General features: G+C 34.0%; 2 protein-coding genes across 2 annotated transcripts; both read left to right on the top strand.

The window, feature by feature from the left end:
- Positions 1 to 7957: 7957 nt before the first annotated feature.
- LOC120016863 (beta-amyrin 11-oxidase-like) lies at positions 7958 to 10531 on the top strand. Its single transcript, XM_038869810.1, has 8 exons — positions 7958 to 8198; positions 8429 to 8906; positions 9043 to 9306; positions 9380 to 9469; positions 9585 to 9663; positions 9761 to 9867; positions 10015 to 10136; positions 10254 to 10531. The coding sequence occupies exons 1-8, from the start codon at positions 7972 to 7974 to the stop codon at positions 10342 to 10344; spliced, it is 1458 nt and encodes a 485-aa protein (XP_038725738.1). The 5' UTR covers positions 7958 to 7971; the 3' UTR covers positions 10345 to 10531.
- Positions 10532 to 13129: 2598 nt separating this feature from the next.
- LOC119979992 (beta-amyrin 11-oxidase-like) lies at positions 13130 to 15826 on the top strand. The gene is made up of 8 exons (XM_038822628.1): positions 13130 to 13366; positions 13561 to 14038; positions 14173 to 14436; positions 14541 to 14630; positions 14736 to 14814; positions 14907 to 15013; positions 15388 to 15509; positions 15627 to 15826. Exons 1-8 carry the CDS (start codon positions 13140 to 13142, stop codon positions 15715 to 15717), a joined length of 1458 nt encoding a protein of 485 aa, XP_038678556.1. The 5' UTR covers positions 13130 to 13139; the 3' UTR covers positions 15718 to 15826.
- The last annotated feature ends 2922 nt before the right edge of the window (positions 15827 to 18748 follow it).

Here is an 18748-nt window from a genome sequence, read left to right as displayed (position 1 = left end):
ATGATGGCAATGCAGAGAAGAAGATACTGGCAAAAACCGTGTCGCACAAGTTTTTCTCAATCAATCCGATGGGGCAATGCAGAGAGGTTCTTCATAGTGAACTTCCCATGAAGAAGAGAATCATTGTTGGAGAAAGAAAGAACTCGCTTGGGGAACACAACAGGAAAATCAATAAGAACAAGAGAGTGGATGGTTGGAAGGATAACATCGATGAGAAGACGAGACTGAAGAAGCCAAAGCTTATGAAAGAAGAAGCAGTTGTAGGTCAGGAAGGCCTAAACCCACCTCCAGAATCAGACTTGCCAGTCCAATTCAAGAACAGAATCCGCGCGATGAACGGTACTGAACCAAAGTTAGTGATACAGAAGCCACTGACAGGGTCAGACCTGAAGAGGCATCACAACCGTTTTGCAATCCCAAAGGGAAAACTCAAGACTACAAATTTCCTTACAAAGGAAGAGCATGACATTGTTGATAAAATCAAAGGTGGTTCAATTGAAGTAATATTGCTTGATCCTGGTCTGAGGGAACTCAAACTGAATTTCATCAGATGGCAGATGGGTACTTCTTTCACCTACAACTTGACTTCAGGATGGACAGAGTTTCTGAAAAACAACAATGATCTCAAACAATATGATTGGGTGCAGCTCTGGTGTTTCCAGAGGGACTTCAATTCCTATCTAGCACTTGTACATTTGCCCCACGGCCGGAGAGATGGAGAAGGAACACATTCCAGTTGCAGTGGAAACACAACCTCAAGTCAAGATAGTGCATTGACTGGAGAAATATGATTATTTTTTTTCACTTCAAAATCACCTTTATCAGCCCCATTGTTTATTTACCAGTTATTTGATCCGGTGGACAATTGGATGGGTTTCACGTTAAAAAAAAAAAAATATATATATATATATATATATATTCACCTTTTTTAGGAATTCATTATGGTGTAGCTTCATTGATATGCAATGTATCAATTGTTTACCAGTTCTTTGATCAACTATAACTTTCCAATTTGTAGTCAATCAATGCAAGTTCAGATATTTGTAATTGTTGATTCAATTTTCTGTCATACTTATTTATGCTTTCCTTCTACAAGTCAAGAACAATCAATGAATGAGAATATCTGTTTCTGCTACCTACTCTCTTATTACTTCTATTCTGGCCATTTCATCTGCAATGCAGAGGCAACTTTTGAGCCAGGGCTTGAATACCCACAAAAAATAAAATTCATTAATGCATGAAAATTGAATGTTTCTACTTTCTAATCAATTGAATGCAAAGTGTATAACATGTAGTATTTTTTAAAACATTCAATAGTTGAATACATAAGGGTCAAAATCTTATATATTTCATGTTTATTATTTTTTAAGATTTTTTTTAAAAAACCTTTTTATACCTCAACAATGACAGACTACTATTCTTTTAGTTAGAAGAGCGGCATAACCCAATCCCTTGAGACTTGCTTAGATTGGAATTTTAGAGAGTTAAAGTGAGGAGGGTTAAGGAGGGAGGAGAAACTTCACCTTACTTGAATTATTGAAAAGCCCCTCACTTAACTCTCCAACTCAACATTTTGTAACCTCTCCCAATTTAACGGTTTGTGAGGTGAGATAAAAGTTTGTTTATTATTTCCAAAATCATCGATAAAAGTTTTTCACACATTTCAACTTTAATAAGGGTATTTTTGTTACACACATATCTTAAGCTCTCATCAACATTATCCTTCTATCCAAGTAAGTCAAGGTAGTCTCCCTCCCATAGCTCAAATTTTGATAAAAAAATTATCAAGTATATTACTAAATATCAAAACTCCAAAATAAGCTCACTTATTTTTAATAAAAGGCCAAACTTTTCACATCCTCTTTCGGCTATTATCAAGAATAGATTGCTCAATCGAATGAGTGATAAATGGACGAATGATAACTTAGTTATCTTTATTAAGAGAGGAATTTTTAATGAAATTGATAATGAAATAATTATTGAAAATTTTCAAAAATGAAGACTTGACGGGGTCAATTGTAAAGATTTTATTTAAGAGTTTTTTTTTTAAATGTATAGTTGGAGTCTTAGAGACACAGTCTATTGAGTTGGAAATTAGATTCTAAAACTTCAATCCTCATATTATGGATTTCTTTTGACTACTTTTTATTGATATATCAGTGAATAGTCCTAATTTTTATTTTCAGAAACACTGCCCCTGAACCGCGTCAGTACTCCTCCTATAAATTACTAACTCTGCCACTAACAAAATCCCCCTCAAACCATTTTCTAAATCCACCACTAGCTAGAAGTATAGCGTACCCCAATCCCTTAAACAATTAGCTAGTATCAAGTTTATGAGTATAGATAAGATAACTAATTAAGAATCCCTGACTAGTATAATTCATCTTCTTGTTTTGATCTAAAAATGGTGGATTCTTAGATGGTCAGCCAACAACACATCGTGCACGATCAGATTATGTAATATTGTCTGCTATGTGCCCGACTGGGTCTATTTCTAATGTTGACAATGTCTTTTGAACCTTAGTTTTCAGCTTCTTCTAGAGGCTCATCAGGCTGCCTCCAAGTGGCAATCATTCTGCATGCTTTCCCAGCTTTTTCTTCTATTGTTGACCAAGTTGTACTCACTCAATGACAACAAACTAAACTAACCCCCTTCAACCCACAAAAACCCCTTGACCATAAATCTGTCCAGTTTGTATTATATGTGGATGATAAAACCTAGACTCTCTCAAATGACTTCCATGACCCCAAGTAGTTGGTATACTTCACTATATTTAGCTACTCCTTGGAAGGGCAGATTGGTCATTTGACTTTCCTTGTTAAGTAACAATATAGCATAGAGGCATCGTAAGATGACAAACACATAAATAAAAGCATCTCAAGAACTTGCCTCTAAAATAATCACAACTTGCTTGTATTGAAAACTCAGACCACTTTTTAACCATATATATACGTGTGTGTGTCTATATATATATATATATATCTATGTTGACAGACCAAAACAACTATAGCCTATAACCAACTGAGCTCTTCTTCATCTCTCTCTTAATGGTGTCTTCAATGGAAATCCAGTTCCAAAAACAGAAGAAAAAATCGGTAGCCACTATGCCTGCAAACAAAGTGACCAGCAACAAAATCAAAGGAACAAACAGAACAAGCAACAACAACGGAAAGTTTGTTGGTGTAAGACAAAGGCCTTCAGGGAGATGGGTTGCTGAAATCAAAGATACAACAAAGAAGATCAGGATGTGGCTTGGAACCTTTGAGACTGCTGAAGAAGCTGCTCGAGCCTACGATGAAGCTGCTTGCCTTCTTCGCGGAACAAATACTAGAACCAATTTCATCCCCCAAGTCCCAACAAATTCCCCTCTAGCTTCTCGAATCCAGAATCTCCTCAACAACAGAAGAGGAGGAGGAGGAGTTCTCCAACAACAACAACAAAGTACTGTAGAAAAAATATTCAGCCCCACAACTAGTACTATTACTACTAGTGATAGTTGTGGTATTAGCGATGGTGGGATGAGTAGTACTGCTAGTGACCAAAATTCTCCATGTTTTGATGATGATGTATACAAGCCAGATATGACAATTTGTGCTGAGGATTTCGAGACGGGTTGTTCTGAATCCGGGTTTGATCAACTTTCCTTACTGGATTTTCCTAGAAAGATTGATTCCCAATTGACGGAGTTTGATAGGATGAAAGTTGAGAGACAAATATCAGCATCTCTATATGCAATGAATGGAGTGCAAGACTACATGGAAACTGTCCAGGATCCAATTAGTGAAGCATTTTGGGATCTTCCACCTCTATGTTCATTGTTCTGTTCCATTTGACAGTGGAATTGTTTGTCTGTTTTTCGTTCATGGTTTTGCAATTAGAATGGAAAATATTCATCAAGTTACCATGTTTAGATTATAAGCTGAAGAACAAAAGTTGAATTATTTAGAGAAACAAAAGGTTGTTTGATAATTATTATTATATTTTCTTCTGACAATGTGTTGGATTTACCATGCCAAAAGGTTGGAAAGTTCTTGCAATGACTAGTTCAGTACACATGGATCCTCAAATCTATTCAAATCCTAAAGAATATGATCCTTCAAGATGGGATGTAAGTATACAATCCATTACATAATATATATGTCAAGTGTCGACCTGATCATAGACTAAAAGGCCCAACAGGCCGGCCTGCATTTTTTCGTGGGCCTGGACAACAAAAATATACTTACTTAAGGCCCAAGCCTTAAACCATCTCTCTCTCTCTCTAGTTTTCATCACTTTTTTTTTCTCACCTTTTTTTCATTCTCTCTTATTTGGGGTTAGTGGGTGGGGCTGGATTTGTCATATTTATTTAGACCTGGGCTTGGTCTAAATAAGAGGCCCAAGATCCCTGACCGGTAACAAGAGACTTATAGCTAATGACATTATTGTATTTCCTTTAAAAAAATGATGAACAAAACCCAAATGTGAAAGCTGGAGCATACATTCCCTTTGGACTTGGAAGTAGGGTTTGCCCTGGAAATGATTTAGCCAAGTTTGAGCTCTACATCTTCATCCATTGTTTTGTCCTCAACTACAAGTAAGTTGTTTTAATTAATCATTAATCCCAGCAATTAAATCTCAACTAATTAAAAATAATGTCTTAATTACAATACAAAAATAATTAATATGTGTATTAATAATATTTGTGATTGTGCAGGCTTGAACGAACCAATCCAGACTGCCCAAAAGTCCACTTTCCAGTTCCAAGGCCTGCAGACAACTTTCTTGCCAAAATCATCAAGCTCTAATTAGTGTCTTTCAACTTTATTTTTGTACAATAATCACCCAACTCTTAGTGGGTATCTATATATAATTTCTTTTCTTTTCCACATATATGTGTGTGTGAATCATGTTTTGCATATGAATTAATATATATTGTTAAATTAATGGTCAATTATTTGCTCGTTGAGTCGTAGGAATCACCATTTGGAACACGGGCCTAAGCTCGACCCTAGCCCGGCCCGAAATTAGATCTGGCCTGGGCAGAAGCCGAATGCTCAAAATAGGGCCCGGGTCAGGGCCTCATATTTCTAGGACAGCTCGGCCCGACCCAATGTTGAGCCCTATTAAGTGGTCATATGTTGCTTGTTTTTGTCATTCACAATTTTACAGCACTCTATAGACTTTTCAACCATCTATACAACATCAAAAGTAACTATCAATGATTCAATTGAGATCAATCCATAGCCTTCTTTTTTTAGATATCCATAGACTAGCGCTATCAAAATTAAATTTCAACGAAAATCGTTAATTAGGTAATGAAAATCATAATGATTTGACAACACCCATAGACTTTATATTGATTTCATTATTACAGTAGATTTCAGTTCATAGTACGTCATAAACACCCACTTGAGTCACAACAATACTAGCAACAACTACCCCATCATTGAGTGCCATTATAGGTCACAATTTTGAGTGTAAATAATCAGTTAATCACTTCGTATCAAAATTAAAGCACTTCAATATATTGAGTCAAAAATGAAATTGAATTGAGTTGTTTGAGCGGCCAAGGTAGCGTATGGCATTCTAAGAAAAGCCTATATGATAGGTCTAAAAGACTGTAAAGCCCAATACACATGGGTTGGGCCTGGATATTTGATTCTTGTTCATCATATCAAAATAGCAGGGGAGCAGTTATTTGCACACAAGAGTTAAACTCACTGCACACACCTACTTAACGCACTCAAGGAAAAAATCTAATACATACATTATACTTCCTAAATTACCCTTTCATCCAATAAAATAAATTTTGTTTTTCTCTCTTAATCAATTTATCAATTTGTGAAGAGGGTATGCGGGGTCAAAAAATTGTCAATGCCTTAACAACAGAAAGGATTAAAACCCATTCGATTAAATGACCAAATGAAAGAAAAAAATTGAATAATCACTTTGAAAATATAAAATTTTCTATTGCTAAGCCACTAGTGCTTCTATTCAAAACCAGTCAAACAAGGAGAAGAAGCAGCCATGGTTGACCTTTCTCTTCCTCTTCTATAACAATGAAAACCACATCTCCTTCTCTTTCACTCTATCTATGTCTCTCTTCTTCCTCTCTCTACATTTTTTTTAGAGTTCGTGGCAAGATTTGCAATTCTATTGGGATATTGGGAGCAACAAAGCAGATCAAGTTGGGAGTAACTTCTAATTTATCTTTATTTGAGTTTGAAATTAAGAAAACTTCTTGTGTTAAAAAAATTTAATTAAAAATATTAGGGTTATATTTTAATTTGATTGTATGGAGAAAGAAATATGGGTGTAAAAAGTAAATAGGTTTTTAAGGAATAACGGCTCCCAAATGGCAGTTCTCAGTTGAATATGAATATAGGCTGGGCCCGTAAAAAATTTAAAGAAGCCCACCACGTCCACAGTCAACTCCCCGATTCAATCCCACGAGCACTGTTTAGGGCGGCCTCGTCTCCTCATACTTACTTTTCAATATTAATATTTTTTTAAAAAATTCAAAATCAAGAAATGATAAGTATCAATGATTTTGAATATAGTAATGTATTTTATGTAAAATAAAAAAAATCAAATTCATCAAAGAAAATGTATGAAATGAATGGTTATAAATCGTTTGATGCAAAGTCTATAATATATTACCTCCTTTTTAAAGATCCAATAATAGAATTCATGAGCTGACCGACAAAAATCTTACATATTATCTATTTATTATTTTTCGAATTTTTTTTAAATATTGTATACGTTGAAAATAAGGAAAATGAGGGGTCACTCTTTCGTACGCTAATTCGTTTACACTTGTACGTACATATATAGACGTATAAGAAAGAAAACAAAGCCAAAGGGGGGCCAAAATTCTAAATGCTAAATATCTTGTTAGATTATGAATATATATATATATATAGTTTTTTTTTTTTAAATAAGAGAGGGAAGATTCAAACTCTGGTCACCAGGGTGATACACACCATCTTTATCACAACAATTAGTGGCTTGGGTGTATATATAGATTTAGTTATAATCACTTTTTTATGGATGACTAAACATTGTTTAGGAAGATTAATTAAATAATTCTATAGAAAGTTCCTTTGTGCTGAAGATTCGAAATATGTAGTAAATTATAATTGCTGATGACAACATAGTAGAACAGAAAGGAGATTCTAGAACTTCCTACCGTAAAAATTTACTCATTCTCCCTATTTTTATCTAGAAAGTAAAACTAATGGTCGATTTTTATCTCATAATGTTTGTTTTAATGTCTTTGACATGACATCAGTTACTTCTTAAAATTCTAGTGCCTCTGCTTGTGTTTCACCCCCCTTAATAGAACTAATTACTTTTTATTTTTTTTCTTTGGGAAACAATATCATAGACAAAAATTAAACAAGCAAAATAAAATGAATATTTTGTATGTGTTCAAGAGAATTGCTGGTTGGGGCAAGACTCCACATACCCCTTTTTTTTAATGATAACTTGCCATAAATAATGCAACGGAGAAATTTCTAACAACTATTTGCATTAATTTTCAACCGAAAACGATATCATATAAATTTACAATTTAGACATTTGATGTGAGTATAAACTAGAATCATCAAGTCAGCGTGCACATAAGTTGCTGACACCTAACGATATGATAATTAAATTGGGTCAAAACCCAACGCATAATCATAAAGATATTGATAATTGCATAGTTCAACAAAATTATGAAGTAATGAGTTTCAACTTCATATGAAGATGATTGAAAACAGAAACATCTTCTCTGAATAAACAGCCACCACTCACATAAGACATGAGTGTACAAAAGTCTCAATAACTCCAATTACATACTTTTCAACTTTTTGAATTTTAAAAGGCAGTGGCATCTATTCAATTTAGACTGCAACGGACGATAGCGAAGTGAACCTATAAATATGCTACCCTTATTGCACAAATAAGTCACACATACATGCATTGTAATTAAGAGTCAATTGATGGAGTATTCAAGCATGTTAGGATTGGCTAGCACTCTCATTGCACTTGCATTTGGTGCTTATCTTTTCTTGAAGAGGGTTAATAAGTGGTATTACTGCTCAGGGAAGACCAAATTCCCTCTCCCTCCAGGAGATATGGGTTGGCCTTTGTTTGGTAACATGAAGTCCTTCATGCAAGCTTTCAAATCTGATGATCCTGATTCCTTCCTCTTCAACTTGGTTGAAAGGTATAGTCTTTTATCTTTCTGATTCACACACCAACTTTAACCATATTTCACTTATGTTACTATACTACTGTGTTATATACGTAATACATACATAGTTATAACGAATAAACATGTGATTGGAATCCTACATCGATTATGTGTTTAATTAGGGTTTGGGATCATGGTTTGTATGAATATTCTAAAACGGCTTCTTTTTTTTTTTTTTTTGTCTGTCTCCATTTTGAATATAGGTATGGAAGGACGGGTATATACAAGTCACATTTATTTGGAAGACCGACAGCGATTGTTTGCTTGCCTGAAACATGTAAGGAAGTGTTAACAGATGATGAAAACTTCACGGTTGGATATCCGAGCAGCGAGAAGCTTTCAGGAAGGAAATCGTTGATTTCTGTTCAAGGCAACGAGCACAAGCGTCTACGCAAGCTAACAACAGCTCCGATCAACGGGCACGAGGCGCTATCGACCTATGTGGAGCTGATTGAGGAAGTGGTTATGGCTAAATTGGATGAATGGGCAAGCATGAACAAGCATCTTGAGCTCCTTAATGAATTTAAGGGAGCTACTTTTAAGATCATAACAAATATCTTCTTTGGACCTCAAGGATATGATAGGTTTGGTTCAATGAGGAGCTTGTTTACTGATCTCACTGAAGGGTTATTCACAATGGGCATAAATATTCCTGGATTTGCCTACCATAGGGCACTAAAGGTAAATTAGTTTTGAATGTTGGGCTGGGAAAAAAAAACGTAATCCAGACCATTTTATGGGCCAGCCCAAAATTTTATATTTCATAGAGGGTTAGGACCTCTGGTTTCTTAATTTATGTGGCTAATATCAATTGTAGGCACGTGAGAAACTTGTGACCATAGTTGATGGTGCAATTGAAGACAGGAGAGAGTTGAACAAAAAAAGTGACTCAAAGGGGAAGAAAAGCATGTTGGATTTCTTGCTAGAGGTTGAGAATGAAGATGGTGAGACAATGGACAATGAAACTATCATTGATTTACTTGCTGGAATCATGTTTGCTGGCCATGAAAGCACTGCTTTTGCAACTATGTGGGTCTTGTTATTCCTCTATGACAATCCACAAGTCCTTCAGAAAATTAAGGTAAAATATTTACTGACTTTACTTTCATGATTTAATATCTTACTAAAAAAATTAAAGATATTTATATTTTCAGGAAGAACAAGAGGAAATTGTCAAGAATAGACCATCCACACAAAAAGGATTGACAATCAAGGAAATCAAACAGATGCCTTATACTGGAAAGGTATGAATAATTAAGCACAACTACAACTAGATTTTGGAGTAAAAATTACTATTATGTATGTATTTATATTGATTAATTAATCTAATAATTAAGTTGGATGGTGTTTCTAATGAAGGTGATTCAAGAACTATTAAGGAGGGTTAATCTCTCATTTGCATTATTTAGAGAAACAAAAGTTGATGTTCACATAAATGGTATGTTTAGTCATTTTGTATATATATACGTCTATTCTACAACTCTTATGTTGTTTGATAATAATAATTATTATTATTTTCTTCTGATAATGTGTAGGATATACCATACCAAAAGGATGGAAAGTTCTTGCAATGGCTAGAGCAGTACATATGGATCCTCAAATCTATTCAAATCCTAAAGAATATGATCCTTCAAGATGGGATGTAAGTATACAATCCATTACATAATTTATACACACACACACATACACTCCATTACACCATGTCTCTCTCTTTAGTTTTCTTCACTTTTTAAAAAAAAAAAAAAAAAGAGTTTCATCCTCTCAATTGGAGTTCTTTTTTAATGAACAGAACCCAAATGTGAAAGCTGGAGCATACATTCCCTTTGGACTTGGAAGTAGGGTTTGCCCTGGAAATGATTTAGCCAAGTTTGAGCTCTACATCTTCATCCATTGTTTTGTCCTCAACTACAAGTAAGTTGTTTTAATTAATCATTAATCCCAGCAATTAAATCTCAACTAATTAGAAATCATGTCTTAATTACAATACAAAAATAATTAATATGTGTATTAATATTTGTGATTGTGCAGGCTTGAACGAACAAATCCAGACTGCCCAAAAGTCCACTTTCCAGTTCCAAGGCCTGCAGACAACTTTCTTGCCAAAATCATCAAGCTCTAATCACTTCTCACTAGTTTGTCTTTCAACTTTATTTTTGTACAATAATCACCCAACTCTTATAGTGGGTATATATATATAATTACTTTGCTGTTCCACATATACTTTCAATAATGTAAGTCCTTTAAATATTAATCATGTTTTGCATAGGAATTAATATACAAGTATAATATAGTAAGATATTGTTGGAGTTGAAAAGCAACATTCTCCATGCTTTGATGATGATGTATACAAGCCAGATATGACAATTTGTGCTGAGGAATTCGAGACGGGTTGTTCTGAATCTGGGTTTGATCAACTGTCGTTACTGGATTTTCCTAGAAAGATTGATTCCCAATTGACGGAGTTTGATAGGATGAAAGTTGAGAGACAAATATCAGCAACTCTATATGCAATGAATGGAGTGCAAGAGTACATGGAAACTGTCCAGGATCCAATTACTGAAGCATTTTGGGATCTTCCACCTCTCTGTTCGTTGTTCTTCTCCATTTGACACTGTAATCCTTTCTCTTTCGTTGTCGTTTTCATTCTTGGTTTTGCAATCAGAATTGAAAATACTCAATTGATTTCATCAAGTTATCATGTTTAGATTTTAAGTTGAAGAACAAATACAAATGGAGATAGGAGATAGGAATAGGAGAAGTCAACCCTCCAAAAACATAGTTCACCAAACTTCACCTCAATAGTAAATTTACGGGTCACATGTAATATCCGCAAACTACATGAGCAGAAATCTAGTGTGAAAATAACGTCAACTCATGTCAGAATGGGTTACTCGATCATTGAGTGCCATTACAGGTCACAATTTTGAGTGTAAACAAACGCACACTTTGGAGCGAAATTAAAGCACTTTGATTGTAGCTTCAATCAAAGTTTAGAAGGTCCATGATCAAGTGATTTTCGATATTTGGGTGTCAAAAATGAAACTGAATTGAGTTGTTTGAGTTGCCATGGTAGTTTATGGCATTCTAAGAAAATCCCATAAGAATAGGTCCAAAAAGGCTGTCAAGCCTAATACACATGGAATGGGCCTGAATGTTTGGTTCTTCTTCATCACATCAAACTAGCAGTTGAATATGAATATGGGCTGGGTCCGTAAGAAATCTAAAGAAGCCCACCTTGTCCACATTCGAGTCGCCAATCCAATCCCACGTGCGTGTGGACTGCACTAGGACCCACAAAAGGCTGCCCCTAAAACATGAATGATTTTGAATCTAGTAATGTATTTTATGTGACCAATGAGAGTCGAGTTTGTTGTCAATCGATTGAGTTAGATATATGTATGTTCAATATTCAATTCTAACCGCAAGCATAATTCTCTGTAGTATTTCAAAAAAAAATATATTTTATATAAAATAAAAAAATCAAATTCATTAAAGAAAATGTATGGAAAAACATGAATGGTTCTAAATCGTTTGATGTAAAACGTGTAATATGTTACCTCCTTTTTAAAGATCCAATAATTGAATTCATGATCTGATGGTCAAAATCTTACATATTTTCTATTTATTATTTTTTGAATTATTTCTTAAAATAATGTATACCTCAAAAATAAGGGAAAAAAAAAAGGCCAATGGGGACCAAAAGGTTAAGGTCAAGTAAAAATTGTACACTTATTTAGTAAAAATAATGTAGTATATATTAATCCTAAAAAATATCTTGTTAAATTAGGAATAGATTTAGTTATAATCACTTTTTATGGACGATTCAACATTGTTTTGGAAAATATTAATTAAATAATTATATGGAAAGTTCTTTTGTGCTGAAAATTCGAAATATATGGTAGTAAAATTAAAATTGCTGATGACAACATAGTAGAAGAGAAAGGAGATTCTAGAACTTCCTACCTTAAAATATTCTATTCAAAACAACAAAATTCTTCTCCCTCGAAACACAGATGCTAAAAGGGTCTCTATCTAGAAAGTAGAACTAATGGTCAATTTTGGTCATTGAATTTAAGCCCATTTATATCATAATGTTTGTTTAATGTCTTGGACATGACATAAGTTACTTCATAAAATTCTAATTCCTCTGCTTGTGTTTCACACCCTAATTAATAGCAGTAATTACTTCTTTTTTTGAGAAACAATATCATACACAAAAATAAAACCACCAACATAAAATGATTATTTTGTATGTGTTCGAGAGTATAGCTAGTTACCAACGAGAGGTGGTTTGGTTGACAATCGACTGCGTTAGGCATATGTATGTCCAAGATTCGATTCCAATGAGAAGCAAATTTTTCAAGGGAATTTTTTTTAAAAAAAAAGTATAGTTGGTTGGGGCAAGATTTCAAATACCTTTTTTATGATAACTTGCCATAAATAATGCAATGGACAAGTTTTAAAAAGTACTTGTATCTTTTTTTTTAACCTAGAACGACATTATACAAGTTTATGCTTTCAACAATTGATGTGAGGCTAAACTCATGTCATCATGTCCGTATATACATATGTTTTTCACCTGACGACAAGATAAATTGGGTTAAGCCCAACATATAGTCACAAGGGTATTGATAATTGCATTATAGTAATAGTTCAACAAAATTATGAAGTAATGAGTTTCAAATGGAAATAATTGAAAACAGAAACATTTTTGGAATAAACAGCCACCACTCACATAATATTGTACAAAGTCTCAATAACTCCAATTAAATACTTTAAACTTTTTGAATTGTAAAAGCCAGTGGCATCTATTCAATTTAGACTGCTACACGAGCTAGGAAGAGGTGAAACTATAAATATACCTCTCTTTTTTCACAAATAAAGCACAAATACATCCCTTTTAAGAGCCTATTAATGGAGTACTCAAGCATGTTAGGATTGGCTAGCACTCTCATTGCAATTGCATTTGGTGCTTATGTTTCCTTGAAGAGGGTTAATGAGTGGTATTACCGCTCAGGCAAGACCAAATTCCCTCTCCCTCCAGGAGATATGGGTTGGCCTTTGTTTGGTAACATGAAGTCCTTCATGCAAGCTTTCAAATCTGATGATCCTGATTCCTTCCTCTTCGACTTGGTTGAAAGGTCTCTATATATCTTTCACATCCACACACCACCTTTAACCATATTTCACTTAGATTACTGTACTATTGTGTTGTGTATGTAGTACGTAAATAGTTATAACGAATAAACATGTCGATTATGTGTTTAGGGTTTAGAGTCAGGATTAGTATGAATATTCTAAAACTATTTTGTTTCCAACTCCGTTTTGGATTTAGGTATGGAAGGACGGGTATATACAAGACACATTTGTTTGGAAAGCCGACAGCAATTGTTTGCTTGCCTGAAACATGCAAGGCAGTGTTAACAGATGACGAAAACTTCACGATTGGATATCCAAGCAGTGAGAAGCTTTCGGGGAGGAAATCGTTGATTTCCGTTCAAGGCAACGAGCACAAGCATCTACGCAAGCTAACAACTGCTCCGATCAACGGGCACGAGGCGCTATCGACGTATGTGGAGCTGATTGAGGAAGTGATTATGGCTAAATTGGATGAATGGGCAAGCACGAGCAAACATCTTGAGCTCCTTAATGAATTTAAGGGAGCAACTTTTAAGATCATAACAAATATCTTCTTCGGACCTCAAGGATATGATATGTTTGGTTCAATGAGGAGCTTGTTTAGTGATCTCACTGCAGGGTTATTCACAATGGGCATCAATGTTCCTGGCTTTGCCTACAACAGGGCACTAAAGGTAAATCAGTTTTGCATGGCATATACACTGATATTTAATCCAGAGCTTAGAATTTGCCCAACTGTCCGGTAAACATGTTGGGTCCAGGGTCAGGACGTCTTGTTTCTAATTTATGAGGCTAATATTAATTGTAGGCACGTGAGAAACTTGTGACCATAGTTGATGGTGCAATTGAAGACAGGAGAGAGTTGAACAAAACAAGTGACTCAAAGGGGAAGAAAAGCATGTTGGATTTCTTGCTAGAGGTTGAGGATGAAGATGGTGAGACAATGGACAATGAAACTATCATTGATTTACTTGCTGGAATCATGTTTGCTGGCCATGAAAGCACTGCTTATGCAACTATGTGGCTCTTGTTATTCCTCTATGACAATCCAGAAGTCCTTCAAAAAATTAAGGTAATTAATTAACTAACTTTACTATCATGATTTCATATCTTATTCAATAATTAAACATATTTTCTACATGATTTAACAAATTAGTATATCAATAATATTTACAGGAAGAACAAGAGGAAATTGTCAAGAATAGACCATCCACACAAAAAGGATTGACAATCAAGGAAATTAAACAGATGCCTTATACCGGAAAGGTGTGTATAATTAAGCACAACTAGATTTTGGGGCAACAATTAATATTGTATATTTATATTGATTAATTAATCTAACAATTAAGTTGGATGGTGTTTCTAATGAAGGTGATTCAAGAACTATTAAGGATGACTAATCTCTCATTTGCATTATTTAGAGAAACAAAAGTTGATGTTCACATAAATGGTATGTTTAGTCATTTTGTCTCTATATATATATATCTACAACTCGTATGTTGTTTGATAATTATTATTATATTTTCTTCTGACAATGTGTAGGATATACCATACCAAAAGGTTGGAAAGTTCTTGCAATGGCTAGAGCAGTACATATGGACCCTCAAATCTATTCAAATCCTAAAGAATATGATCCTTCAAGATGGGATGTAAGTATACAATCCATTACATAATATATACATGTCGAGTTGATCATAGACTAAAAGGCCCAATAGGCCCGGCCTGCATTTTTTCATGGGCCTGGACAACAAAAATATACTTACAAAAGGCCCAAACCTTACACCATCTCTCTCTCTCTCCCTCTAGTTTTAAATTTAATCACTTTTTTTTTCCTTCACCTTTTTTTCATTCTCTCTTATTTGGGGTTAGTGGGTGGGGCTGGATTTGTCATATTTATTTAGACCTGGGCTTGGTCTAAATAAGAGGCCCAAGATCCCTGACCGGGCCGGGCCGACATTTGATATGTAACAAGAGACTTATAGCTAATGACATTATTGTCTTTCCTTTAAAAAATGATGAACAGAACCCAAATGTGAAAGCTGGAGCATACATTCCCTTTGGACTTGGAAGTAGGGTTTGCCCTGGAAATGATTTAGCCAAGCTTGAGCTCTATATCTTCATCCATTGTTTTGTCCTCAACTACAAGTAAGTAGTTCTAATTAATTATTAATCCCAGCAATTAAATCTCAACTAATTAAAAATCATGTCTTAATTACAATACAAAAATAATTAATATGTGTATTAATATTTGTGATTGTGCAGGCTTGAACGAACCAATCCAGACTGCCCAAAAGTCCACTTTCCAGTTCCAAGGCCTACAGACAACTTTCTTGCCAAAATCATCAAGCTCTAATTAGTGTCTTTCAACTTTATTTTTGTACGATAATCACCCAACTCTTAGTGGGTATCTATATATATATATAATTAATTTTCTTTTCCACATATATATATATATGTATGTATGTATTAATCATGTTTTGCATATGAATTAATATATATTGTTAAATTTATGGTCAATTATTTGCTCTTTGAGTCGTCATATGTTGCTTGTTTTTGTCAGTCACAATTTTACATCACTCTATAGACTTTTCAACCATCCGTACAACATCAAAAGTAACTATCGATGATTCAATTGAGATCAATCCATAGCCTTTTTTTTAGATATCCATAGACTAGCGCTATCAAAATTAAATTTCAACGAAAATCATTAATTAGGTAATGAATATTATATCATTTTGTACAAATTAGTTTAGTTATTCTTTCAACCTTAATTAAATTGTCAAGCTTTGAAAACGTGCTTGAGAGCTTCTACAACCAATATATATATATACACAACTCACTAGTGTCTTTCAACTTTATTTTTGTACAATAATCATCCAACTCCTATAGTGCATGGGTATATATATATAATATAATATAATTGCTTTGCTTTTCCACATATACTTTCAATAATGTAAGTTTTTTTAAAATACTAATCATGTTTTGCATAGGAATTAATATATAACTATAATAAAGCAAGATATTGTTGGAGTTGGAAATTATATATGATGAATGCTAAATTTATGGTTAATTATTTGCTCATTGAGTCATCATAGGTTGTTTGTTTTTGTCATCATTCACAATTTCATATATCACTCCATAGGCTTTTCAACCATCTATACAAACATCAAAAGTAACTATCAATGATTTAATTGAGATCAATCCATAGACTTTTTTTTAGATATCCCTAGACTAGCAATATGAAAATTAAATTTCAACGAAAATAATTAATTGTGTAATGAAAATTATACTGATTTTACAAACTGATTTTGGAACAAATAAATTTAGTTATTGTTTCACCGTTAGTTAAATTGTCAAGCTTTGAAAATATGCATGAGACCTTCTAGAACCAATATATATATATATATATACGCGCACACAACTCACTTATTAATTACATACATAATAAATCCCAATGAAAAAGATTATCATTATTCTTGTTGGATAAATTTTTTTTTTGGGTTATATATATCACTTGTTAATATTAAAATAAAAGTACAAAAACCATATCTATAAATTTGATACAACATTTATAATTGCTTTTACCAAACTCTTTTTTTTTTTTTGATAAAGAGGACGGTACCTCAAGATTTTATTAAAACCCTCACTTATGGTTGAGGAATACCGTGGTTATAGACAAAAAGACCTTAAAGGAAAAACAAAAACAAAAAACAACAACAAATCTTAAACTAAAAGACAACTTCCAAAAAGGAAGCAAAGACCGAGAAAAGAAAGAGTCTATCTCAAAACCAAGCAACAAACTCTAAACTTGATTAACCCTTAATTTAGCTAGCTCATCCGCAACCATAATTGAGTCCCTCTGGAGTACTCTACACAAAAACAACTTCAGACTATTTCTGGAAACCAAGCCACAAGATAGTCTCTTCTTTCAATTCCTTTCTTTGCCAGGCAGTCAGCCACATGATTGGCTTCCCTCCAAATATGATTAAAAGTGACTGGAGGTAGAACTTGCAGATAGTTGTTAATAGCATTGAAATCCTAGTCAAGCTTCCAAGGATTGCTAGAGTCGTTCTTAAGCCAAGAAATAGAATTTAGAGAGTCTGATTCTATGATTATATTACCCCTTTCTGCTACTGCACATTCAGCAGACAATTCCAAAGCTTTTCTAATAGCTTTAATTTCAGCTCCATTTGCATCCTGAGATTCCACAGAGCCTGAAAAAATGCAAATGAATTTTCCCTGGCTATCCCTTAAGACACCACCAACACCTGCTTTGTTCCCTTGAAAGGATCCATCAGTATTCCATTTAAGAAATCCAAGAGGAGGGGGAATCCAGAAAACATTAGCTCTGACAGCTTTGCACAAATTTGATTTGAACTTCAACCCATCACTGGAAGTCATAATTTCTAAGCCACTATAAGGGAGGGGGATGTTGATAGCATTAAGCCATAAGCCATACCTAATGAAAATTAGATAGAATATATTCTCCCAATCCAAATGACTATCCTCAAAAACCACCTTGTTTCTCTCTGTCCATAGGGTCCAAGTAGTGGTAGCAAACTTCAAATACCACACTTTCTTCGTATCTTTACCAGAGGCAAATGACAACCATTCTTCAAATAAATTAGAAACTGATCTTGGAGCGCACCAATCCATACCCCACCAATTCATTATTCTATACCATATTGAATTTGCTCCATTGCAGTGCAAGAGGAGATGATCAATTGTCTTTGAATGAGAGTTGCAAATTGGGCATAAATTATCATCCACAATGCCTAGTCTCTGAAGCCTATCTCTTGTATTGACTCTTTCATTCAGAACTAACCAATTGAAAAAATCCACCTTTGGAGGAGCCAAACCACTCCAAACTTTAGAATAATTAATTTCATGAACAGAACTTCCATATGAATCTACAGCACAAGTCAAGGATTTAACTGAGAAATTCTCATCTACTGCAAATCTCCAAATAATTTTGTCCTTTTTAAAAGGGCAGATAACAACATGCTCAATGATACCCATAATAACCTTTTTATCAAACTCTTATGTTTTGATAATATCGCATAATAATCTCATTTGGAATTCGATCAAACATTTATTTCTCAATGTTGAGCCATTCATCTCTCATTCGATTTCACAAGCTTCACAATTTTCATAGCTAAAAATTTCCTCTCCATGGTTGCAGTTGCCACAGGTAAAGTAATGTTAGTGTTATTCATTTATAGACAAGTGATACACCAAATTATACCTTGTCACAACTATTTTCTCTACAAAACTACCAATCTCATGAACTCTATAAATTTGATCAGACACTTGTATATTTTTCCCTCAATATTTTAGAGGACGGAATAGTTAAGTTAAAATTTTTTTTTTTCCATGTATATTTA

This window comes from Tripterygium wilfordii, chromosome 15 (genome assembly GCF_013401445.1).
Source record: "Tripterygium wilfordii isolate XIE 37 chromosome 15, ASM1340144v1, whole genome shotgun sequence".
Lineage (NCBI taxonomy): Eukaryota > Viridiplantae > Streptophyta > Magnoliopsida > Celastrales > Celastraceae > Tripterygium > Tripterygium wilfordii.
Note: the sequence above shows the minus strand (reverse complement) of the source record. Positions and strands in the feature narration are given on the sequence as shown.